Below are 24,900 nucleotides of genomic sequence, written 5' to 3'. Positions count from 1 at the left end.
GAGAAGCCAGGATCCGGGTCTTTGGAACGGCCGCTTGTGAACCTCGTCGGCCGCCATCCTTTCACCTTCCAGGAGTCTTGCCTGCGGCAGAGGGTGGTCGCCTGGTTTTAAAACGTCTATCCTGTTATTTGCCTCCAGCGGTGAAGACAGAAGTCATCCATCAGGTCAGTGTTGGTTTCTGGGCGTGTGTCAGGCCAGGGAGAGCGCCTTAGGGTGTGTGTTGTTGTTGTTCCAGATTGCGTAATGGGGTAGGCGTTGGGGTGACGCGAATGGTCATGCCGGCTCGTAGCTTTTGTGTTTGTGGACCAACCTGGGGATTCATGTTGAGAGTTTTCTCTGGTGCGGGAGCACGGTTACCGTATTGAATCTGTAACCTAGCTGGACGCCACCAGGCCTTCCTGGCACAGGCCTTCCCTCACATCCTGTGCTTCAGCTCCTCTCTGAAGTACCTAGATAATAGTACTTGATGTACATTTCATGAGTTGTTTTGCAGAGGTTAAAAAAAAAAAAAAAAAAAAACTCTCCCTCTCCAACAAAGAAGAAGATATTAATAAACTATTTAGTGAGGTAGGGCACAGAACCCCAGGCCTCCTGGAACCCAAGGACTGATAATGTTAACCCCTGTGAAACCATCCTGCTACCTCACCAAAAGCCAATTAAAGAATTGTACACAAGCTGATCTTAGACCCTGCAAACCCCCTCCCTCCCTCACCTGGCTTTTAAAAGTGCTTTGCCAGATCCCTTCTCATTTTAGGGCGTTTTAGGGCAAGAGCTGTCTTGTCTCATTGCAAGGCCTTGAAATAAACCTTTCACTGTTCCAAACAACAGTTTGGCTTTGCGGTGTCTTGAACATGATTAACAGCATGACAAATTGGGAGATCTTTGCTGGAGAGTAATATCTGGGGTGTCCGTTGTTGGGGGATTGGAACTTGTGTCCTCATTAGGGACAGTGTTTGGGGAGCTTATTGCATGTTTAATTTTAGATGTGGAGTTTCCGGTCTTGCATCCATGTTTACTGTATATTCCTATTGAAAATACTTGGTTTTCAGGTTCATCCTAAAATCAGGGCTTCCCTGGTGCTCAGCAGTAAAGAATCTGCCTGCCAATGCAAGAGACTGAGGTTTGATCCCTGGGTGCGGAAAATCCTTTGGAGAAGGGAACGGCAACCCACTCCAGTATTCTTGGGCTTCCCTTGTGGGTCAGCTGGTAAACAATCCACCTGCAATGTGGGAGACCTGGGTTTGATCCCTGGGTTGGGAAGATCCCTTGGAGAAGGGAAAGGCTACCCACTCCAGTATTCTGGCCTAGAGAATTCCATGGACTGTATACATGGGGTTGCAAAGAGTCAGACACAACTGAGCAACTTTCACTTTCCAATATTCTTGCTTGGGAAATCCCATGGACAGAGGAGCCTGGCAGGCTACACTCCATGGGGTCACAAAGAGTTGGACACGACTGAGCACTAACACACTTTAAATACTCCTCCAGAAAGCAACTCTTGTTAAAATTTAGTATATTTCATTTTTAGCATTGGGACCAGATGTGTAGGTTTTGATATGATTTTATACATTTTAATCTAACATCCTATCATAACCATTTGAAAGTTTTATTTCTTTTCTTTAAAAAAAAACTATTGCAGTTATGTTCCATCAAGTGGGTATTTTAATTTGGGAAGAAGCGATACAGATGTAGGTACTACACTTTTCAGTTCAGTTCAGTTCAGTCGCTCAGTCGTGTCCGACTCTGCGACCCATGAATCACAGCACACCAGGCCTCCCTGTCCATCTCCAACTCCCGGAGTCACTCAAACTCATGTCCATTGAGTCAGTGATGCCATCCAGCCATCTTATCCTCTGTCATCCCCTTCTCCTCCTGCCCGTAATCCCTCCCAGCATGAGAGTCTTTTCCAATGAGTCAGCTCTTCGCATCAGGTGGCCAAAGTATTGGAGTTTCAGCTTCAGCATCAGTCCCTCCAATGAACACCCAGGATTGATCTCCTTTAGAATGGACTGGTTGGATCTCCTTGCAGTCCAAGGGACTCTCAAGAGTCTTCTCCAACACCACAGTTCAAAAGCATCAATTCTTCGACGCTCAGCTTTGTTCACAGTCCAACTCTCACATCCATACATGACCACTGGAAAAAACCATAGCCTTGACTAGACGGACCTTTGTTGGCAAAGTAATATCTCTGCTTTTCAATATGCTATCTAGGTTGGTCATAACTTTCCTTCCAAGGAGTAAGCGTCTTTTAATTTCATGGCTGCAGTCACCATCTGCAGGGATTTTGGAGCCCAGAAAAATAACATCTGACACTGTTTCCACTGTTTCCCCATCTATTTCCCTTGAAGTGGTGGGACCAGATGCCATGATCTTCGTTTTCTGAATGTTGAGCCTTAAGCCAACTTTTTCACTCTCCTCTTTCACTTTCATCAAGAGGCTTTTTAGTTCCTCTTCACTTTCTGCCATAAGGGTGGTGTCATCGGCATATCTGAGATTATTGCTATTTCTCCCGACAATCTTGATTCCAGCTTGTGTTTCTAACAGTCCAGCATTTCTCATGATGTACTCTGCATAGAAGTTAAATAAGTAGGGTGACAATATACAGCCTTGATGTACTCCTTTTCCTATTTGGAACCAGGCTGTTGTTCCATGTCCAGTTCTAACTGTTGCTTCCTGACCTGCATATAGGTTTCTCAAGAGGCAGGTCAGGTGGTCTGGTATTCCCATCTCTTTCAGAATTTCCCACAGTTTCTTGTGATCCACACAGTCAAAGGCTTTGGCATAGTGAATAAAGCAGAAATAGATGTTTTTCTGGAACTCTCCTGCTTTTTCGGTGATCCAGAGGATGGTGGCAATTTATCTCTGGTTCCTCTGCCTTTTCTAAAACCAGCTTGAACATCTGGAAGTTCACGGTTCACGTACTCCTGAAGCCTGGCTTACAGAATTTTGAGCATTACTTTACTAGCGTGTGAGATGAGTGCAATTGTGTGGTAGTTTTAGCATTCTTTGGCATTGCCTTTCTTTGGGATTGGAATGAAAACTGATCTTTTCCAGTCCTGTGGCCACTGCTGAGTTTTCCAATTTTGCTGGCATATAGAGTGCAGCACTTTCACAACATCGTCTTTCAGAATTTGAAATAGCTCAACTGGAATTCCATCACTTCCACTAGCTTTGTTCGTAGTGATGGTTTCTAAGGCCCACTTGACTTCACATTCCAGGATGTCTGCCTCCAGGTGAGTGATCACACTATCATGATTATCTGGGTTGTGAAGCTCTTTTTTGTATAGTTCTTCTGTGTATTTTTGCCACCTCTTCTTAATATCTTCTGCTTCTGATATGTCCATACCATTTCTGTCCTTTATTGAGCCCATCTTTGCATGAAATATTCCCTTGCTGCTGCTGCTGCTAAGTCGCTTCAGTCATGTCCGACTCTGTGCGACCCCATAGACAGCAGCCCACCAGGCTCCCCCATCCCTGGAATTCTCCAGGCAAGAACACTGGAGTGGGTTGCCATTTTATTCTCCAATGCGTGAAAGTGAAGTGAAGTTGCTCAGTCGTGTCCGACTCTTAGCAACCCCATGGACTGCGACTCACCAGGCTCCTCCGCCCAGGGGATTTTCCAGGCAAGAGTACTGAAGTGGGATATCTCTGATTTTCTTGAAGAGATCTCTAGTCTTTCCCATTCTGTTGTTTTCCTCTATTTCTTTGCATTGATCGCTGAGGAAGGCTTTCTTATCCCCTCCTTGCTATTCTTTGGAACTCTACATTCAGATGCTTATATCTTTCTTTTTCTCCTCTGCTTTTCACTTCTCTTCTTTTCACAGCTATTTGTAAGGCCTCCTCAGACAGCCATTTTGCTTTTTTGCATTTCTTTTCCATGGGGATGGTCTTATCCCTGTCTCCTGTACAATGTCACAAACCTCGTCCATAGTTCATGAGGCATTCTGTCTATCAGATCTAGTCCCTTAAATCTATTTCTCACTTCCACTGTATAATCATAAGGGATTTGATTTAGGTCATACCTGAATGGTCTAGTGGTTTTCCCCACTTTCTTCAATTTAAGTCTGAATTTGGCAATAAGGAGTTCATGATCTGAGCCACAGTTAGCTTCCGGTCTTGTTTTTGCTGATTGTATAGAGCTTCTCCATCTTTGGCTATAAGGAATATAATCAGTCTGATTTCGGTGTTGGCTATCTGGTGATGTCCATGTGTAGGAACATGTAAATGGATTTCTTTTAACTCAAGTTTTTTGGTTTCTTTGACCAGCTGTGATGTTTTTCTATACGTGTTTTGAACATGTTTTATTACGTTTGTTTGTAAACAGGTTATACTTTTGTTGTAGCTGTAAATAGTGTCATTTTTTTCCCATATGACCCAGCTCCCTCAATTTTGTGTCTTCTAATTTTATGTAATGAACAAGAGCAAAAATTAAAAAGATACACTTATTTTGTCACCTCATTCCACTCAGATATTACTAATTGACTCCTTCAAATAGATTCCTTTCTATTTTCTAGTTGAGCATCTTTGTCATCTGCAAATAGAGTTGGCCAGGTGGCAGGTTTATGGACTGGAGTAAGAAGAACCTGCTTCTTCCTCTGACTTGGGTAGGTTAATCTTTGAGTCAGGCTTCATCGCTTGTGAAAAAAGCTGTCATGATTCCCACTTCATAGCTGTTAGAAAGATGGAATGAGCAAAAGTTCTTTGAGTACAAAGCAGAGTGCCTGCTAGTCTGAATAAATGGTACGTGCACTTTATCAAGTTATTAATCTTTCTCAAAGGTGTCCCACACACTTTATTGAGATGTAATTGGCATATACATATATAATTCTGTAAGTTTAAAGGTGTACAGTTGTGTTTATTTAATACACTTACATACTGTCAAATGATCACCACCGTAAGTTAGCCAACATCTGCATCATGTGACATAATTACCATTTCTTTTTAGTGATGAGAACACTGAAGATCTGCTTTTTTTAATTAACTTTCAAGTGTATGTGCTTAGTTGCTCCGTTGTGTCCGACTCTTTGCAACCCCATGGACTGTAGCCCTCCAGGCTCTGCTCTCCATGGGGATTCTTCAGGCCAGAATACTGGAATGGGTTGCCATGCCCTCCTCCAGGGGATCATCACAACCCAGGGATGGAACCCACGTCTAATACGTATTTAACTGTAATCACCATGCTGTACATTACAGTCCCCTTAAAAGGCTTTTAAATTTTATTTTCGTTGATAATTTTTTTCTCTTTTAAGTTTTCTTTATGTTGTGAGATTTTTCAATATTTTATATTCCAGGAATAAAGCATACCTGTTCATAATGATTTGTTCTTTTAACATGGGACTAAATTCTGTTTGCTTATAGTTTACCTAATATTTTTGCACCTAGAAATAAAAAAATGTTTTGGATTTGCTTCAAAATAATCCAGTGGTGGTGGGGGAGTGAATGGAGGTGTAAATAAAACAAATTAGGTTTGAGTTGATAATTATTGAAGTCACACAGTGGTATGTGGAGTTTGATTATGCTGTTCTTTTTTTGTTTGTTTATCTATGGCTGCACTGGGTCTTCATTGCTGCACACGGGCTTTCTCTAGTGCGGCAAATGGAATCTACTCTCTGGTGGTGGTGCACAGGGCTTCTCACTGAGGTGGCTTCTCTTGTTGCAGAGCACGGACTCTAGGCACGCGGGCTCAGTAGTTTTGTGTGCCTGGGCTTAGTTGCCCCAAGGCATGTGGAATCTTTCTGGACCATGGATCGAACCCGTATCCCCTGCGTTGGCAGGCATGTTCTTAAGCACTGAACCACCAGGGGCGTCGCTGAGTACACTGTTCTCTATGAGGGTTTTTTGTACATGAGGTTTAAATTACTATTCTTTCTTTTGCTTGAAATTTTTTTTTAAAAATTGTGAAAATGTATAAGTGAAACTGATCTGTACTTTTCTTTAAAAGCTTTTTTCAAGTATAACACCCAAAATTAAAGGCTAGAATGTTACAGAAACAAAATAAAAACCAAATTAAAAAGGATAGAATATTACAGGGACTTCCTTGGCAGTCCAGTGGTTAAGACTCTGCCCTTCCACTACAGAGGCACAGGTTCAATTCCTGGTCATCCCTGGTTAGGGAACTAAGATCTCACATGCCAAACAGCATGGCTAAAAAAAAAAGAATAGAGTAGTCCAGTACCCTAGAAGCCTCCACCTCCTAATCTCCCTCCTCTCCAGAGGCAATTACTTTCCTAAAAACATATTAAATTTGCCTGACTATTAACTTTATGTAAGTAGAATCGTGCATCCATGTTTTCTTGTGTCTGGCTTCTTATGTTCAATATTTTGTTGTGAAATTCATCTAAGTTATTGCATGTAGCAATAGAGTATTTCTTTTCATTGCAATTAGTATTCCACTGTATGAAAGTAAAAGAAATTGTTAGTCCCTCAGTTGTGTCTGCCTCTTTGCGACCCCATGCACCGTAGCCTTCCCCACCTCCTCCCAGGCTTCTCTGTCCATGGAATTCTCCAGGCAAGAGTTCTGAAGTGGGTAGCCATTCCCTTCTCCAGGGAATCGTCCCAACTTGGATTGAACCCAGGTCTCCTGCATTGCAGTCGGATTCTTTACCATCTCATTTCTTTTTATTGCTCAGTCATGTCTGATTCTTGCAACCCCATGGACTGTAACCATCAGGCTTCTCTGTCCATGGAATTCTCTTGCCTCTCCCGGCAAGAAACTGGAGTAGGTTGCCATTTCCTACTCCACTATATTATATATATGTACACACTCTGTTATATTCTTTTTCCAGTACTGTTTATCGTAAGACACTGAATATATAGTCCCCTGTGCTGTACAGTAGGACCTTGTTGTTTATAGAGCCAACATTTTCGTACTTCATTTTTCCTGAACTGGATCTGTGTGAGATCTTAGCCATGGACAAGACCATGAGCTGGTTTTTATTTCCCATCTTCTCTTTCATTTTCACACTCTTCCAACTTTGTCAAAAAAGGCATTCGTCTCACCCATTTCATATGTTTCTGTGGGACCCAACCCCATGATAGAAAAGCTTTCAGGGAGTTAAAGAGACTTGAATTATTGGGACATTCTGTTTGAATGAGTACTCGTGGCTAGAGAGAGCTGTGGCCGTAGGTTCAGTCATTGAATTTGCTCTTGAATCCACAGATTCTAGTCTACAGGAACATCTTCAGTAATAGGAGGCTCCAGGCTTGGGAGAGCATGGATTCTGGCAGCAGCCTGACCTGAGACCCCTGACCATAACCTCCAGGCAGGCCTGGAAAGAGAGAAGACAACACAGCCTGGAGTTACACACCCTTTCTTAAGAAGTGGAGAAGATGAGCAAGGTCCAGGTGAGGTTTGTGTTATGTTTTAATCCTTTGTTTCCCAGGGGACTTGTGGAAGCTTCTAAAAAGCAGTCTGGTGAAATGAGAACAGTATGAAGTGAAAAGTGAAAGTGATGGTCACTCAGTTGTGTCAGACTCTTTTTGACTCCCATGGAGTGTAACCCACCAGGCTCCTCTGTCTGTGGAATTCTCCAGGCCAGAATACTAGAGTGGTTAGCCATTCCCTTCTCTAGAGGATCTTCCCGACCCAGAGACAGAACCCTGGTATCCTCCATTGCAGGCAGATTCTTTACCTTCTGAGCCACCAGGAAAGCCCTGAGAAAAGTATACGTTAATAAAAATTAGGATCTGCTGGACAGTAAGTTTAGGCTAAAATCTTAAAATAGAGGCAAATTCTTCCCTTATAACTTCTTAACCCCAGTTTCAAAAAAATGAAGTCAGAGCCAATTATTCTTGGGTGATCTTTGTATTTTTACTCACACAAATGATACATAGCTCCATTTGCGTGCACAAGGTTTAAGCACACAGAAGTCTTTGCACCAAAAGAGAATATCCTCTTTGCCTTTTTCTCACCAAAGGCCCACCCTGAAGGGTAACATGTTAATAATTTGGGTCTCCCACCAAATTCATGTTTGGTAAAATATATCTATATTTAGATTAATTTATGTATATCTTAATATATGCATTTCTATGCACACACATATGTAAACTTATGTAGCTGAATATATTATTAAGAGTTTTTCATATGTCTGGGATGAGACTATATACTATATAGACTATATACTATAGACTATACTATTTGGGGGCTTGATTCTTTTCATTTAAGAGAATGCCTTGAAGATCATTGATACCAGTATATTTAAATCCATCTCATTGATTTTAATGTTTGCATAATATTTCATAGCATGGAGGTTTAGGATACCCTGTCTGCCTCTAATAGACTTCTAAATTAATAACAGATTTTCCACTCATATAAACAAAGACCTTCTTACTGCACAGTGTCTTTTATTTCTATGCAAATATTATTTTAGTTCTTTTCTAGGCTGGGAAGGACTAATTTGTAGAATTCCACAGGGCTATGGTTTGAATGTTTGTGTGCCTCTACAATTCATTGTTGAAATCTTAACCAATCAAAGATGATAGTATTAGGAGGTGGGACCATTTGGAGGTGTGTAGGTCAGTCATGAGGGTGAGGTCTTCACAAATGGGTTGAATGTCCTTTTAAGAGAGAATGCACAGGGATCTCTCGCCCTTCCCTGTGAAGGTTCCCGCTGTGAACCAGGGAGCAGGCCCTCACTAAAAGGTGGCCATGATGGCCCTTGATCCCAGACTTCCCAGCCCCCACAACTGTGAGAAATAAATTTGTTTTTATAAGCTACCCAGTCTGTGGTATTTTATTATAGCAACCCAAGTGGACTAAGACACAGTCACGGGCTTTCCCTGGTGGCTCAGTGGTAAAGAACCCATCTGCCAATGCAGGGGACACAGGTTCAATTCCTGGGCCCAGAAGATCCCACATTGCCACAGAGCTAAGCCCGAGCACCACAACCACTGAGCCTGTGCTCTGGAGCCCAGGAGGCACAACTGCTAAAGCCCACTGGCCTAGAGCCTGTGCTCTGCAGCAGGAGAACCCGTGACAATGAGAGGCCCACACACCACAGCTAGGGCGTGGCCCCCACAACTAGAGAAAAGCACATGCAGCAACGAAGACACAGCACAAAAATAAATAAATAAATAAATACAGATTTTTTTAAAAAAAAGACACATGGTCTATCCTATGTGAAATAGCCACAGCCACAGTGCACATAATTTTTTATCATGGGGAAGATAAACAGAACGTGTTCCTGGGACTTCCGTGGTGGTCTAGCGGTTAGGATTCCAGGCTTTCACTGCTGTGATCCGGGTTCAGTCCCTGGTCAGGGAACTGAGATCCCATGAGCTATGTTGTACGACCAAAAAATAAAATAAAAATGAGATCTCTTCTGATTTATTAAAAAAAAAAAGAACATGTTCTTACTCTTTTTCCACATCATATGTTCCATCGTGAATTGCACTGGAATTTGTTATTACAGGGCTCTGTGTCATTCGAGGATGTGGCTGTGGGCTTCAGCCAGGAGGAGTGGCAGATACTGGGCCCATCTCAGAAGGCCCTGTACTGGGACGTCATGTTGGAGAACTACTGCAACTTAGTGTCAGTAGGTAAGGGCAACGTGTGCTCAGGCCACCCAGGATGGCGTTCTCCTGCTCTCTGTCCATCTCTGGCTCAACCCATGCCTGCTTCACTTACACCCTTCTCAAATGACTGACCTCCCTGTCTACAAACTTACCCCGGCCCCAGCTAATGCCCATTCTAGCTTTAGATCAGAACATCTCCACTATGAGAGCTTATCATAGGGGTGGTGATGGGCGTGCCTCTCTGCTGGTTTCCCTGGTAACCAATGAGCCAACCTGACATCAGTTTCCCCTGTAACTGGTAATGCACCCCCCACCCCAGCAAAGACTGCCATCATGTCCTACCTGCCATGTACCGCACACAGTGGGGTATTGCTCCAGGACCTTGCGTCAGACAAGTAAGCTCCTCCCTCCGTTAAACCACTGATGTCTCTGTCGCCGACTCCAGGCTCTTTTTCTTTGAAGTTGGGTGAGTCCAGGGCTTGGCTTGGAGGACTGCAAGGTGCAGCCCAGCAGACAGCATTATAGTCAGTTGCCTTTTCTTTCTCATTCAGTGAAATCTGCAGGGTTCCTGGAATGTTGTATTTTATGGTTGGGACTAAAGCACTGTAGGTCCTAGAATGCATGTTCTCCCTTTCCAAGTTAAAGGTTTTTACTTTATCAAAGTATAAGGGATGTGGTCCTCAAAATCGAACTTTGTACAGTTCTCGTAGATCACCCCGGCACAAATGCTCAGCACCGGCCATCCCGTGATTTCCCGTTTACAGGATATCAGGCTCCCACACCAAATTCACTCTTTCAGTTGGAACAAGGAGGACGCCTGTGGACAGTCAAGGGAGCAGCCCTGAGTCCAACCTGCCCAGGTGAGTGAGCGCAAACCAAGAAGGTGGAACGAAACGACACGAAAATTCAGTTAGTCAGTGACAGGTTGACATTTCTGAAGTATTATCTAGGGAACTTCCCTGACACCAGTTGGTGACCCAATAACCTAACACCTTTCTGCATGTTGTTATTAGGGCTGTTCTTTGCCTGCTATTAAAGCATGATGTCTTCTTTTTTACAGTTTTCTGGATCTTACTGTTGTTTGTTTCATCCAAGACCTTGAGGTCTTAAGGTGGTTCCATGCCTCCCAGCATACTCCCTCGTGCCTTCTCCTTCCTTTGTCTGCAGGGGCTCACTTCCTGTCCTCCACCTTACTCACTATGAGGTATCTCTCACCACCCATACAAATCACTTTGCACTTAGTGCTGCTCCCTGCCTCTGCAGTATCAGCTCCCCTTTTGACAGAGCTATTCTCCCTCCCTGACTACCCACCTCACCTTCATTCATCTGAAAAACCACACACACCTTGTCTCCCAGGGGACTTCTGTCTACTGATTGACGCTCTGCTTCCCCAGCTTTCAGGTTAAGGGTTTTGTTGTTAATCTTCTGTTAAAAGTTTGACTCAGTCTCAGGGCCTCAGCTTTCTGTTCTCTGCTGGAGGGCCCCAGGTTGACTCCTGCTAACGTCTGACCTGCACTCTAACTCTGTGTGTGTTGCCAGCCACCAGAGCTGCTGGCCTGTGATGCTCTACTTCCTGTGTGTGAGACCAGAATCCTCTTTTCTCCCAGATCCTGTCTTCACCCTCAGAGTGTGTGTTCACACATATGGAAGATTTAAGCTCTCTGAAAGATATTCCTGGGTTGACAACTCTCTTTCTATAGTCTAATCTGCCCTCTGATTTTGCATTTTGCCTGCATCCAAAGTAATTGTCCTGCAAAATACTTTTTCCTTCAGTTTCATGAATGAGATCATTTTTCCTCCTGGTGAATTCTTTTCCTCCCCATGCATTTTGTTTAGGTTCTACCATATTGCTCTGCCTTTCAGTTACCTTGAGTCTTTCCTATTTGCTCTGTTATTTCTGAAGGTCTCTGTGGTGGTCCAGTAGTTAACACTCCATGCTTCGTCTGCAGGGGTCGCAGGTTTTATCCCTGGTCAGGTCCCACATGGCACAGGACATGGCCAAAAAAAATTTTTAAAGGCCTTCTGTATGAATTCCAGGTGCCTTCTTTCGGACTTCCCAGGTGGCTCAGATGGTAAAGAATCTGCCTGCAATGTAGGAGACGTGGGTTTGAGCCCTGGAGAAGGAAATGGCTACCCACTCCAGTATTCTTGCCTGGAGAATTCCATGGATAGAGGAGCCTGGCGGGCTACAGTCCATGGGGTCACAAAGAGTTGGACACGACTGAGTGATTAATACTAACTAACTGCTGTTCCTACTGACTTTTGTTTTATAATACTCTCATTTTTTTCACAAAGCATAGGATACACTTCCATAGTAGACATTTCTCTTAGACTGGGATCTTATAAGACCTAACTCAAACCATGGCATTTCTGTACTCCATTTCCCCCCCTAGAATTATCATGGATGTTTTCATTGTTCTTTTTCCTAGAAGAAATGTGGGAGATTGATCCTATGCAATGGCACCCAGAAAACCAAAACAGAATTAAAACTTTGGAAAGATGTCCACAAAGTTATGCAAATAATTTTGATTTATGCAAAAGCCTTGTTCCTTTAACACAAAAACACAATAAGTTTGGCTCACACTGTAAAAGTTTGAAGTCACAGTTAGGTTTTGTTGTTGAGAATAGAAGATACGCAGGAAAGGACTCTGATGGGTTCAGTGGGTATGGGAAATCATCTGTCTGCCTCCAAGATAATAAAACTCTTAGTGGAATCAAATACCATGGTTGTGTGAAACCCAGTAGCACTAAATCACCACTCAAGTGGCCGTCAGAAAACTTGTTCAGGAAAGAAGCCATATGCATGCAGTGATTGCAGGAAAGCATTCTCCAGGAAGGCACAGCTCATTAGACATCAGAGAACTGAAAGGGGAGAGAAGCCCCACAGATGCAACGCATGTGGGAAAGCATTCATGAAGATTCAGCTCACTGAACATCAGAGAACTCATATGGGAGAGAAGCCCCATGAACCTAATGAATGTGGAAAAGCCTTCCAGAAGGTTGCAGCTCATGGGTCTCAAGAGCAGTCACACAGGAGAGAAACCCTACAGGATGTGGTGAGTGTGGAAAAGCCTTCAGCCAGAGGTTACCTGCTCAAGAGACATCAGTGCTCTCACACCGGGGAGAAACCGTATGGCTGCGGTGTGTGGGGGAAGGCCTTTTCCCAAAAGGCTCACCTCATTGCCCATCAGAGACTCCACACAGCCGAGAAGCCCTATGAGTGCTGCGAATGCGGAAGAACCTTCTTTTTTTTTACGTCTGACCTGACCAAGCATCAGAGAATTCACAGGGAAGAGAAACTGTGTGAGTGCAGTGACTGCAAAAAGGCCTTCCGAAGCCAGGCAAAGCTCATTCAGCACCAGCGGACTCACACCAGAGAGAGACCGTACGGCTGCAGTGAATGCGGCAAAGCCTTGGTGCACATGTGCTCATCAAACATAAGAAGACTCACTGGGGAGAGAAAGCTGTAGAATCCCCAGAGCTGGAGAAACCCTCCTCCGGGCGTCATAGCTCTTTATGCCTGAGTGAACTCGTACAGGAGCAAAGCCCTGTTAACGCAGTGCTTGCGGAGATGGTGTCTTCAGGAACTCAGTCCTTATTAAAGAGCGAGCTGCTAATGGGCAGAGTGATTGTGGCCTAGCCTTTTCTAAGAAGTCAGGCCTCAGTAGATAATCGGGGGTTTACCCAGGGAATGAGCCTCAGAAATGCTGAATGTGATCACCCCTTCAGTAATAAATTATGTCTTATATGTTACAGATACTACATAGAAAGAAAAATCCATGGGTACCAGAGATGGGGGAAAGCCTTGAGCCAGAATCTTCCCCACATTCTTATGTGTCAATGCTCACTTAGGGCAAAAATGCTGGATTTCCCTGGCGGTCCAGTGGTTAAGACTCCAAGCTTCCAATGCAAGGGGCACAGGTTCAATCCCTGATTAAGGAACTAAAATCTTACAGGCTGTTGTGGGGTGCAGCCAAAAAAAAAATATAAAGAGTTGATTTCAGGACAGAAATGCCATGGATGCAGTGGTTGTGTAGAACACTTCCATGAGAAATTAGACTTAGTAAATATCAGTGAGATCATATGGAGCAGAAATGTAGCTCTTGTGGGGAACCTTTTTCCCAGAAGTGATATCCTAGTGGGGTTCAAAGAGTTCCCATGGGACTGAAACCTTAGGAAAGAGTGTGATGGTCTTCATTGATCAATTATACCTTCTCACTTGTCAGAGAAGCATAGAAAGACAACTCTAGAGGCACTGAAAGTGGAAAAAACACATTTATAAAGTGGAAGAACTCATAGAAAAGAGAAATCCCCTGAAAGCCGTAAAAAAAAAAAAAGGAAACTGTATCCCTAAATTAAGTCCTGTATCACAGTTTTACCTTGGGAAATGGGGAGAGACTTCTCTAAGTAAAGGAAATCTTAGATGTCAGGAAATGCAGTATGGATTGAAAACCTCAGAATATAATGAATGTAAAAGTACAGCTGTATTAGTTTCTTATGACTGCTGAGTTTTCACAAACTCAGTGTTTCAGAATAACACTGTATTAGTCCAGAGATCTGAAATCCAAAATGCATCTCTCTCGGCTTAAAAACAAGGTTGTTGGCAGGGTCACATTTCTTTATGGAGGTTCTAGAGCAGACTCAGTTTCTTTGTTTTCCCAGCTTCTAGAAGCTGCCCAGATTCCATAACTTTTGACCCCTTTCCTTCCTTAAGGCCAGTGATGACTGGTCAACTCTTCATTTCTCACTTTTCTGCCTCTTCCTTCCACGCTTAAGGACCCTTGTGATTACATTGGGCCCACCCAGAAAATTCAAAATAATCTCCTATCTTAAAATCAGCTAATTAGCAACTTTAACTTCATCACTAACTTGTGTCCCCTTTGCCTTATAATATAGCATATTCACAAGTCCTGGACATAAGGATGTAGACATCTTTGGGAGGCCATTATGCTGCCTACCGAAGGCCACCCTTTGGCACCCAATGATTCGTGTCCATCCCACATGTAAAATGGAGTCACCCTATCCCACCATCTCCAAGTGTCTCAGCCTGTCACAGGACCAACTCAGAGTCCAAAATCTCACCTAAAACGGATCCACTCGGGAGTGCCAAATCTCACCTTCTAAAGCTAGTATTGGTGAGCCTCTGGGTATAATCTTCCCTGGGGCACCGTTTTTCTCTGTGAACCTTAAAACTCTAGAAACAATTTATTTGGCCCTAAAATGACTTAATGCCATCTTCTGCCTTAATTCCCCTTCACCGTATAATGTAACAGATTTCCAGATTCTGGGAATTGGGACGTGAACATCTTTGGGATTTGCCATGATATTGCCTACCACAAAAGCATTAGATTTCAGAGAGTTTGCACTTCAGTAAATTCCTGCCTACCCCTTAAATAAATTTGGAACAGCATGTTCCCAGTGAAGCAGTTATCTAAAGTAATTATGATCTAAGTACATTAACATTTTTTTTTCTTTAATCAGAGAATCTTGTACTAATTCTTAGATGTGAACACCGTGGAATGCTCTTGAAACATAAGAATCAAATTGGCAGCACTGGAAAAGAACTCTCTCCTAATGGAACATGAGATTTTTGCTGCTGGAAATACTACCAAACATACCTTTGTATCTATTCTGAAATTGAATAGATTAATATATCCACATATAAAATTCCATTGGCAGAGGATCCTGGCAGGCTATAGTCCACAGGGTCGCAAAGAGTAGGACATGACTCAGCAGGCATGGATCAACCAATAATGTTAATTTCATGAAGTCAGACATCCAATCAGAACCTACGCATGTATGCCAAGAAACAGGAAAATAGGACCCATAAATGTGAAGGAAAGTTTGTAGAAAGAGACCCAGAAAAATAAAAAATGAAAAAATATTTCTTAAAATAATAACAATGTAGAAAACAATAAATCTAAAAAGAGGAAAAAAGTAATAAAAGACCCAGAAATGACATGGGTGATAGAATTAGTAGAAAATGATGTTAAAATAGTTATTATAAATGTTATATATGGTCAAGAAGACTGTGTCAAGTGGATTATGGAAATTATAATCTTCTGTGGGATTCTCTCCACATGAAGAAAGGGACAGATTGCTTCTCTGGTGGCTCACAGGGTAAAGATGGACCTGCAATGTGGGAGACCTGGTTCAATCCCTGTGTCAGGAAGATCCCTTGGAAAAGGGAATGGCTACCCTCTCTAGTATTCTTGCCTGGTGAATCTCCTGGGCAGAGGAGCCTAGTGGTCTATAGCCCATGGGGTCGCAAAGAGTCGGACACAACTGAACAACTGACACACATATGGCCAATTGCGCGGTATCTCTTTTTAAAATTTTTGTTTATTTTTGGCTGAACTGGGTCTTTGTTGCTGTGTGTGGGCTTTCTCTAGTTGTACCCAGGCTTCTCATTGCAGTGACTTCTTTTTGCAGAGCATGGGCTCTAGGGCACGTGGGATCAGTAGTTTCAGGCCACGAACTCTAGAGCTCAGGCTCAGTAGTTGTAGCACACAGGCTTGTTGTTCTGTGACATGTGGGATCCTCCCAGATCAGGGATTGAACCCGTGTCCCCCGCATTGGCAGGCAGATTCTCCACTACTCACCCACAGGGGAAGCCCTGTATTATACCTCTTGCTTGAACAAAGCTTATCTAACACATACAATTGCTCCATAAGGTACATCACTGCCTTCTTGCACTTGAAGACATGAGACGGTACTTGAACACTGTGCTTGGGACCATTTTAATCAGCAGAATTACCAAGACAAAGTATAAAAATATGAAAAACATGACACTAGACCATGAAAAGGGTGATTGTTTGCAATAGGAGAACTGAAATAAGACAACATCATTTTGTTCAGACTTAGCCGGGATCATACACATTGGGCAACTCAAATTATTTGTTGCTCAAATTATTCTATGCAGATGTCTGCAGATGTTCGTGAAAGTGCTGTGATTATTGATTTGGGGTTAAAAAGAAATTTTAGCAGTCAGGTGAATTCACAGTAAATCCATGAATAATGAGAACTAACAACTTTATTTTTAAATTTTTCTGCTGGTTTATGTACATCTAAATGGTCATTTTAATAATATCCCTTCTACATATTTTAGATTTCCTGTTTCTCAATACAGTAAACCTTTATATTAAACATTCAAATTAATAATCTTGTGCTGATAATTCCTGCATGTGTAGTCATTTCATATCTGATTCTGTTATTTGTTCTATCTATTGAAAAGTGTCCAAAAGCTCCTTGAGGGCAGATTTTTGCTGTGTTTATATGTTAGCACTTAGTTCTTCTTCACCTTTTAAATAGTTGTCTGAAATGTTTTATAGAGACATCTTATATCCCTGTTTTAGGGATATTTTACCTGTAAGATATAGCGAATATGCTTTTCAGGAACTTTTGATTTACTAGACTAGTTGATAATTAAGGGTTCAATTGCAAAATCGGTATAAGGGCATTTTACTTCTTTTCATAGTTACTAATGAAAACTGTTACCCAGAGAGAGATAGCCTTGGTAACTTATGGTGAAAACAGCCAGAACATGTACCTGTAGGTCTTTTGCTTATTGATAATGATCATTACCGGCTTCCCAGGTGGTGCAGTGGGAGAGAATTCACCTGCCAACACAGGAGGCCCAAGAGACATGGGTTTAATTCCTAGGTTGGGACGATCCCCTGGAGGAGGAAATGGCAACCCACTCCAGTATTCTTGCCTGGAAAAATTCCATGCACAGAGGAGCCTGGCAGGCTATAGTCCATGGGATCACAAAGAGTCGGATACAATTGAGCACACATACACACACATTCAGAATGATCACTATACACTGGAAGAAGAATCTGTGATAATTAATAGGGACTAGTGTCATTTGAGAATATTTCTATGGACTTCACCTGGGAGGGGGACTTCCCTTTTGGCTTAGATGGTAAAGCGTCTGCCTACAATGTGGGAGACCTAGGTTTGATCCCTGGGTCGGGAATATCCCCTGGAGAAGGAAATGGCAACCCACTCCAGTACTCTTGCCTGGAAAATTCCATGGACAGAGGAGCCTGATAGGCTACAGTCCACGGGGTTGTAAAGAGTTGGACATGACTGAGCAACTTCACTTCTATTTCTTTACCTGGGAGGAGTGGTAGCCACTAGGTTCTGCTTAAAAGAGCCAACATCAGGATGTGTTACTGGAGAATTCTAGTAACCTATGACACTAGTTAACAATAATTGCCCTGTGTCATTCAGAACATAGCCAATAGCCTTTCCTTTTTTAGTTGCTCTAATGTCCAAAGAGCCTCAAGATACTGGAGTTGAGTTTATAGACAATCAATTTTCAGTCCTTCTGTTCCCATCAGAACTTAATGTGCTTTCATCTTCATTAGCTCTTTAATCTGCCAAGGTGATAGTGTGTCTGTTCCTTTTGTGCTCTTCCTAGACATCCCCCACCAGGTCCAATTGTAAGCATCCAAGTCTTTGTCATTTCCCATAAACAGGCTATCAAGCTACCAAACCAGTTGTGATCCTTAACTTCAAGCCCAGAGAAGAGCCATGGAAAGTAGAAGATGAAATGCAGCATCAGTACTTTTCAGGTAAGTAAGCAGCTGAGAAGCTGCAAGATGGGAGACCTTGAAAGTAGTTGGACGTGAAAGGTTGACCCTTCCGAATGTGTTTAGCAAGGCTAAAACTCTGAAGTTTTGTTGTTGTTGTTTAGTCACTAAGTTGTGTCTGACTCTTTGCAACCCCATGAACTGCAGCATGCTAGTCTTTCCTGTCCTTCACTGTCTCCCAGAGTGAAAATAAACTCATGTCTGTTGAGTCTGTGATGCCCTCCAACCATCTCATCCTCTGTTGCCCCCTTGTCCTGCTCTCAATCTTTCCCAGCATCAGGGTCTTCTCCAGTGAGTCAGTTCTTTGCATCAGGTGGCCAAAGTATTGGAGCTTCAGCTTCTGCATCAGTCCTTCCAGTGAATATTCAGGTTTAATTTCCTTTAGGACGGACTGGTTTGATCTCCCTGGTGTCCAAGGGACTCTGAAGGTCTTTACAAACACCTAAATCATCGATGAGGCTCTCTTGCATGCTGTTTCCAGGAAAATGTGCCTCTTTTTCTCTCTCAGATTGACTCAGTGTTCAGTAATTAGTTTCCTTACAGCATCCAGACTTCCTCCTTCTTCTTCCTCTTTGGCAGCGTCACTTTCTTTCTCCACATTCTCTTTAGCCTCTTGCACGACTGAGTGACTAACACTTACTTACCTGATCAAATAATGCCACAATTCTTCCAGTTGATACAGCAGCACCAGTGCCCGTGGCCTTCTGTGGGCCGTGTGAGAACGCATCAGAGCAGACCAGAAGGTGGGGTACTGACCACAGTGGTGGTCTGTAAATGTGATATTAGAGTTTGGGGAAGGTTCATTGTCTATTGCCTGCAGAATTAATTAGACAAGAAAGAATCAGTAAGATAGGGTAAATACACTTTAAAAGCTGAGGATCCTTTGTTCTAAAGTGCTTCCCCCAGATGTTTGTTCAAGACTTAACTTGGCGTCTTTCCTTTGTAGTCATTGTTTGTGCCTGATGTGAATGGACCTTCTCCATACTCTGGGCATCTCCTAAAGTCTTCAGAGTTGAAAAGCATGAAGCTTCATCTTTGCCTGTTTCTGTCATTTGTTAACCAGTGTAAATTCATTAAATTTCATGGCCTTAACAATACTATTTATTTGCTGATGACCCCCAAATTTCTGTCTACTGACCAAACCTTCCCTTATCCTCATATAGTCACCTGATACTTCTTTTCTGCACTCAGAAATCGGATACCTACCTCATACTCACATCACTTTTTGTTCCTCTTTTCACTTATACCACAAATTTAATCTGTCGGCAAGTTTGGTCTCACTGTCTTCTATATCCCAAGGGCGCCACTCTTTTCTGTTACTGTTGTTTTCACTCACACGTCAAAGTCTAGTATTTTTTGCCAAAATTGTTATAGTTTTCTTGAAAATACTCTTGACTTTTTAATCTTGCTTCTCTCTGTTCTCCACACAGTAATCAAGTGATTTTTTTCAAAAATTTTGCTGTTTTTATTTATTTATGAAAAGGAAGTAAGAAAAGTCAGTGTTTCTAGCTACTCACCACCCCACCCCCCACAACAGTCATGAGCATAAGTTTCAGAAACATCTGGCCTATTAAAGACATAATGTTTTGACAGTTACATGGATTGAAAAAATGGGGAATGACAGGATAAACCATCATGTAGCACAACCTTCTGAGTGGGAGGGTAGAGCGCAAAATCTAAAGTGTAATCTAAAAACAATGCTATATGACATAGCAGATCATTACCAGTTTTCATAACCACAGTCCACAAGCCTAAAAACAGTGTTATGTCACAATATTTAAGACCTTGTAATTCACATACACAAAGGATGACATTTTTGAAGTGAAAGCTAAGTTGTCTCTCTCCTAGTATTACCTTGAATGGCATCCTGTTACTGTTATTAATAATATAATATCTGAATTCCTTCCAGAGTCCTCCTACACGTGAGCATTTCCTGACTACTGCCTACTTTTTTACTTCTTTATGTGAAAATGAAGTATAATGAAGTTAATTTTTCCAATCAACCCACGATGTAACCAGCATTTAGATCGGAAATACTAGAGTACTGTGCAAGATGCCATTGTGGGAATCTAAAACAATTTAGTCACTCTGCATTCAGGCCATTATGAATAATCCTCCTATATAACTTAATACAAATGTCTTCTTTTATTTTCTATTTTTTCCTTTTGAAAATATTTATTCCTAAGTAGTTTAGACTTCATGTGAAATCCCAAGATTATACACAGATTTAATGTACATTGTTTTTGCAGATTCCCTTAAGTGGTAGCATTTTACCACATTTTCTTTATTGTAATCTGTCATTTTACACACACACACACACACACACACACACAAGTACATATTGCTTTCCTGAACTCTTGACCCCTAATAATGACCCTTTATAAATACATAACTGTGTATTTCCTAGAAACAGGTAATTTAAAAAACATAAACAGAATAGTTTTCAAAATCAGAATATTACTACTTATACAGAACTATTATCTAATCTAGAGTTTCCTCAAATTTTACTAATTATCTCATTCTTATTCTGATAATAATTAAAAAAAAAAACTTTTTCTGGACCTTTACTTGCTATATTGTTCATTCTGCTATGAGTACTCTGGCTTTCATCTAGCTGTCAGGGTTTGCTAATTATAACTCAACTTCTTTAGGCAAGAAACTATATGGATGCAATCAAAACGCAGTGGATACTTGTCAACCACGCACAACCATGCCTTGGAGAACTCACACAGGAAATAATTCCCATGGATGCCATGATTGTAAGAGAACCTTTCCCAGTGAGTTAAAGCTGGTTACTCATCAGGACACTCAAACAGGAGAAAACCCATATAGATGCAGTCGATGTCAGAAAGCCTTCATTACGAAGTCAGCACTTGCCTATCATCAGAAGACCCGACACAGAGAAGGAAAGTCCCACAGATGCAGCAAATGTGGGAAAGCTTTTCCTTGGAAGTCAAAGCTCAGCTTACATCAGAGGACTCACTCAGGAGAAAGACCCTTCAGATGTGGAGTTTGTGATAAAGCCTTCATGGTGAAAGCACATCTCACTGTACATCAGAGAACTCACACGGGAGAGAAGCCATACAAATGCTCCGATTGTGAGAAAGCCTTCTCCAAAAAGTCTCAGCTCCTGATTCATCAGCGAATCCACACAGGAGAGAGACCATATGGATGCAGTGAGTGTCAGCAAGCCTTCATCCAGAAGTCAGATCTCAGCGATCATAAGAAAAGTCATCATGCAGCAGAGAAATCCCACGAATGCAGTGAATGTGGGAAGATTCTGTCCTCTAAGTCAACTCTCATTGTACATCAGAGAACCCATACAGGCGAGAAGCCCTTCAAATGCAGTGCATGTGATAGAGCCTTCACGTCAAAGGCACATCTCGTTATCCATTTGAGAGTTCATACAGGAGAGAGACCGTATGAATGCTCAAACTGTGAGAAGGCCTTCTCCACTAAGGCGTATCTTATGATCCATCAGCGAATTCACACAGGAGAGAGACCTTATGGATGCAGTGAATGTCCGCAGGCTTTCATCCAGAAGTCAGGTCTCACTAACCATCTAAAAAATTGTCATGCCAAAGTGAAATTGTGTGAATGCCCCCAATGTGGGAAGGTTCTGTCATGTAAGTCAACGCTCATTATACATCAGAGAACCCACACAGGTGAAAAACCATTCAAATGCAGTGTGTGTGACAAGGCTTTCACAGCCAAATCCTATCTCACCGTACACCAGAGAATTCATACAGGAGAGAAACCATATGAATGCCCCCATTGTAAGAAAGCGTTTACTACTCTGTCAGCTCTTATCAGTCACCGGAGAACTCACACAGGAGAGAGACCCTATGGATGCAGTGAATGTCAGAAAGCCTTCTTTCGGAAATCAGTGCTTGCTAATCATCAGCGAACTCAGCATAGAGGAAAATCCTGTGCACAGTGACTGTGAGAACGTGACAAAGCTCTTTCGATTAACCTTATCTACTCACAGAACTCACACAGAATGGAAATGCCGTAAGTGTTCTCATTATACAGACTGTTCTGGAACTCCTTAATAGGAAAGAAACCTTGTACATGGAATGAAAGTTGTACATCTTCCATCTGAAGACATTCACCTTGTTTGATCATACCTTAGGGATCTTGCCAAAAAAAGAAACATTATAAAGTCAGTGAGAATGGGCTTTTCTGGTGGTGCCGTGGTATAAAGAATCTGCCTGCCAACGCAGGAGATGCAGGTTTGATCCCTGGATCGGGAAGATCCCCTGGAGTAGTAAAAGGCAACCCACTCTAGTATTCTGGCCTAGTGATTTCTGTGGGCAGCGGAGCCTGGCAGGCTACAGTCCATGGGGTCACACAGAGTCAGACCTGACTGAGCATGCAACGTAGTATAAAAGGCAGTGATTGTCAAAAGACTTTATTTGAAAGTCACAGGCTATGCATTTAAGAGGCAGCCCACGTGGGTGCAGGGAAAGTGGGAAATTTTCTTTTTCAAGTCATGTTGGTTATACATTAGGGTATTCATTCAGGAGAGGGACCCTGCAGTTGCAGTGAATACAAGCAAGCTAAGAAAAGTCACATCTCATTGTACATAAAAATGGAAGTTTCAGGAATGTTTTGATAGTGACAATATCCCCTAGAAAAGTCAAAACTTTTTGATCATCTTGTACAGGAGAGAGATCCTATGGATGTGGTGAATGTGGTAGTCTTCCCACATCAACATGATGTAAGATCTTCCTTACATCAACAAACTCAGAGAGGAGGAGAGCCTTATTAATGTAGTAAATGTAGTACCTCCTTAATGTAGATGATCTCCTTGGACTGCAAGGAGATCAAACCAGTCAATCCTAAAGGAAATCAACACATAATATCCATCAGAAGGACTTATACTGAAGCTGAAGCTCCAATTATTTGGCCATCTGATTCAAAGAATGACTCATTAAAAAAGACCCTGATGCTGGGACAGATTGAGGACAGGAGGACAAGGGGGTGACAGTGGATGAAATGGTTGGATGGCATCACCGACTCAATGGACGTGAGTTTGAGCAAGCTCTGGGAGATAGTGGAGGACAGGGAAGCCTGGCATGCTGCAGTCCATGGGTCACAAAGAGTCAAACACGACTTAGCAAGTGAGCCATGACCCAGGAATTCCACTTTTGGGTATATACCCAATAAAGTTGAAAACAGGTAATTAAATACTTGCATAAGAATATTCCTAGCAGCACACTGCTCACAAAAACCAGAGGGTGGAAACAACCCAGATGCCCATCAGTGGCTAAATGGATAAACAACATACATGTATATATGTAATAGAGTATTAATCACTCATACACGTGAACTATCGATACATAGTATAAAATGAATAAGCCTTAGAAACAGTCAAGTGAACTATCGATACATATTATAAAATGAATAAGCCTTAGAAACAGTACACTGAGTGAAAGAAACCAGACCCAAAATACCATGCATTGGGACTTCCCTGGTGGTCCGCTAGTTAAGACTGCACTTCCAATGCAGGAAGCATGAGTTTGGTCCCTGGATGGGGAACTAAGATCCCACATGCCACCCAACTGGAAAAAAAAAAAAAAAAGATCACATATTATATTTCTATAAAATGTGCAGAATGCATAAATCTATAGAGACATAAGAGCTGCCTTGGTGGCTCAGAGGTAAAGAATCACTTGCCAATTCAGGAGACCCAGATTTGATCCCTGGGTCCGGAAGATCCCCTGAAATGGCAACCCACTCCAGTATTCTTGCCTGGAAAATCCCATGGACAGATGAGCCTGGCGGCCTACAGTCCATGGGGTCTCAAAAGAGACACGACTGAGTGACTAAACAATAACAACAACATAGAGGCATGAAAGAAAGTGGTGCTTACCAGGACCTGGGGGGAATGGGGAATAGAGACTGAGTGAATAATGGCTACAGAGTTTTCTTTTAGAATGATGAAAATGCTTTGGAATTAGAGGTGGTGATTGCATAACATTCTCAGTGTAGTAAATGCTCACTGAATAGTTTGAAATGGTTAACTATATTTTATGAATTTTTAAATCAATAAAAAAATATTTGAGAAGAATAACATTGCAAGAACCTTGGCACTCAAAATGCAAATAAAAATCATTTCTTGTTGTCCAGTAGCTAAGTCATGTCTGACTCTTTGAGACCCTATGGTCACACCAGGCTTCCCTGTCCTTCACTATCTCCCAGAGTTTGCTCAAATTCATGTCCATTGAGTCAGTGATGATACTTAGAGAAAAAAAAAAAAGAAACCAAAAACCCTGCACAGCAAAACCAGTGTAAATATACAGTCTTTAACTTAATAGATATTAGCTACCAAAACTTTATAGCTAACGTCATATTTAATGGTGAAATTTTGAAGATATTCTCTAGTTATTCACCAGTGAGGTACAGAAATCTGCTGTCTCTATTCCTGCTAAACACTGCTGGAGGTCTTAACCAACATAGCATGACAATAATAACAACTAATGGGTTTAAAAATTGGAAACAAAATTGTCATTATTTGCAGATGATTTGATTGCCTATGTGGAGAGACGAGAACCCATAGACAACCATGCAGAAAAAGAGAGTCCACTGCATAGCACAGGGAACTATATTCAATATCCTGTGATAAACCATATTGGGAAAGAGTATAAAAAAGAATGTATGTGTATAACTGAGTTATTTTGCTGTACAGCAGAAATTAACATTGTAAATCAACTCTTGGGAAAGAAGTGGGGACAGAAAAGGTAATGCATGAACATTGGTCTAATCATTTTAGTCTAGGGAGCAAGCT

The 24,900-nt window shown here is 42.1% G+C and overlaps 2 protein-coding genes across 6 annotated transcripts; both read left to right on the top strand.

Moving 5' to 3' along the window:
• Positions 1-22,778, top strand: LOC102400375 (zinc finger protein OZF). 5 transcript variants are annotated; one of them, XM_044931437.2, is made up of 8 exons: positions 1-164; positions 1,050-1,120; positions 4,515-4,604; positions 7,160-7,344; positions 9,411-9,537; positions 10,215-10,373; positions 17,997-18,092; positions 20,762-22,778. In XM_044931437.2, exons 4-8 carry the CDS (start codon positions 7,330-7,332, stop codon positions 22,048-22,050), a joined length of 1,686 nt encoding a protein of 561 aa, XP_044787372.2. In that variant the 5' UTR covers positions 1-164; positions 1,050-1,120; positions 4,515-4,604; positions 7,160-7,329; the 3' UTR covers positions 22,051-22,778. The 5 variants fall into 5 exon arrangements, with proteins under 5 accessions (XP_044787372.2, XP_044787371.2, XP_044787373.2 ...); XM_044931436.2 differs by lacking the exon at positions 1,050-1,120; XM_044931438.2 differs by lacking the exon at positions 4,515-4,604.
• Positions 10,380-13,907, top strand: LOC123330289 (zinc finger protein 577-like). The gene has a single exon (XM_044931462.2). It carries the CDS (start codon positions 12,426-12,428, stop codon positions 12,981-12,983), a length of 558 nt encoding a protein of 185 aa, XP_044787397.1. The 5' UTR covers positions 10,380-12,425; the 3' UTR covers positions 12,984-13,907.
• Positions 22,779-24,900: the final 2,122 nt, after the last annotated feature.

This window comes from Bubalus bubalis, chromosome 18, assembly GCF_019923935.1.
Source record: "Bubalus bubalis isolate 160015118507 breed Murrah chromosome 18, NDDB_SH_1, whole genome shotgun sequence".
Classification (NCBI taxonomy): Eukaryota; Metazoa; Chordata; class Mammalia; order Artiodactyla; family Bovidae; genus Bubalus; species Bubalus bubalis.
This window is presented reverse-complemented; position numbering and strand designations above follow the sequence as displayed.

Bases quoted from the DNA above. Each gene is read 5' to 3' on its own strand.
- LOC102400375 (XM_044931436.2), top strand. The intron at 9,538-10,214 runs GTAAGGGCAACG...AACTTTGTACAG, and splicing joins CTGCAACTTAGTGTCAGTAG to TTCTCGTAGATCACCCCGGC. The intron at 18,093-20,761 runs GTAAGTAAGCAG...CAACTTCTTTAG, and splicing joins GCAGCATCAGTACTTTTCAG to GCAAGAAACTATATGGATGC.
- LOC123330289 (XM_044931462.2), top strand. From the start codon at position 12,426: ATGAAGATTCAGCTCACTGAACATCAGAGAACTCATATGGGAGAGAAG.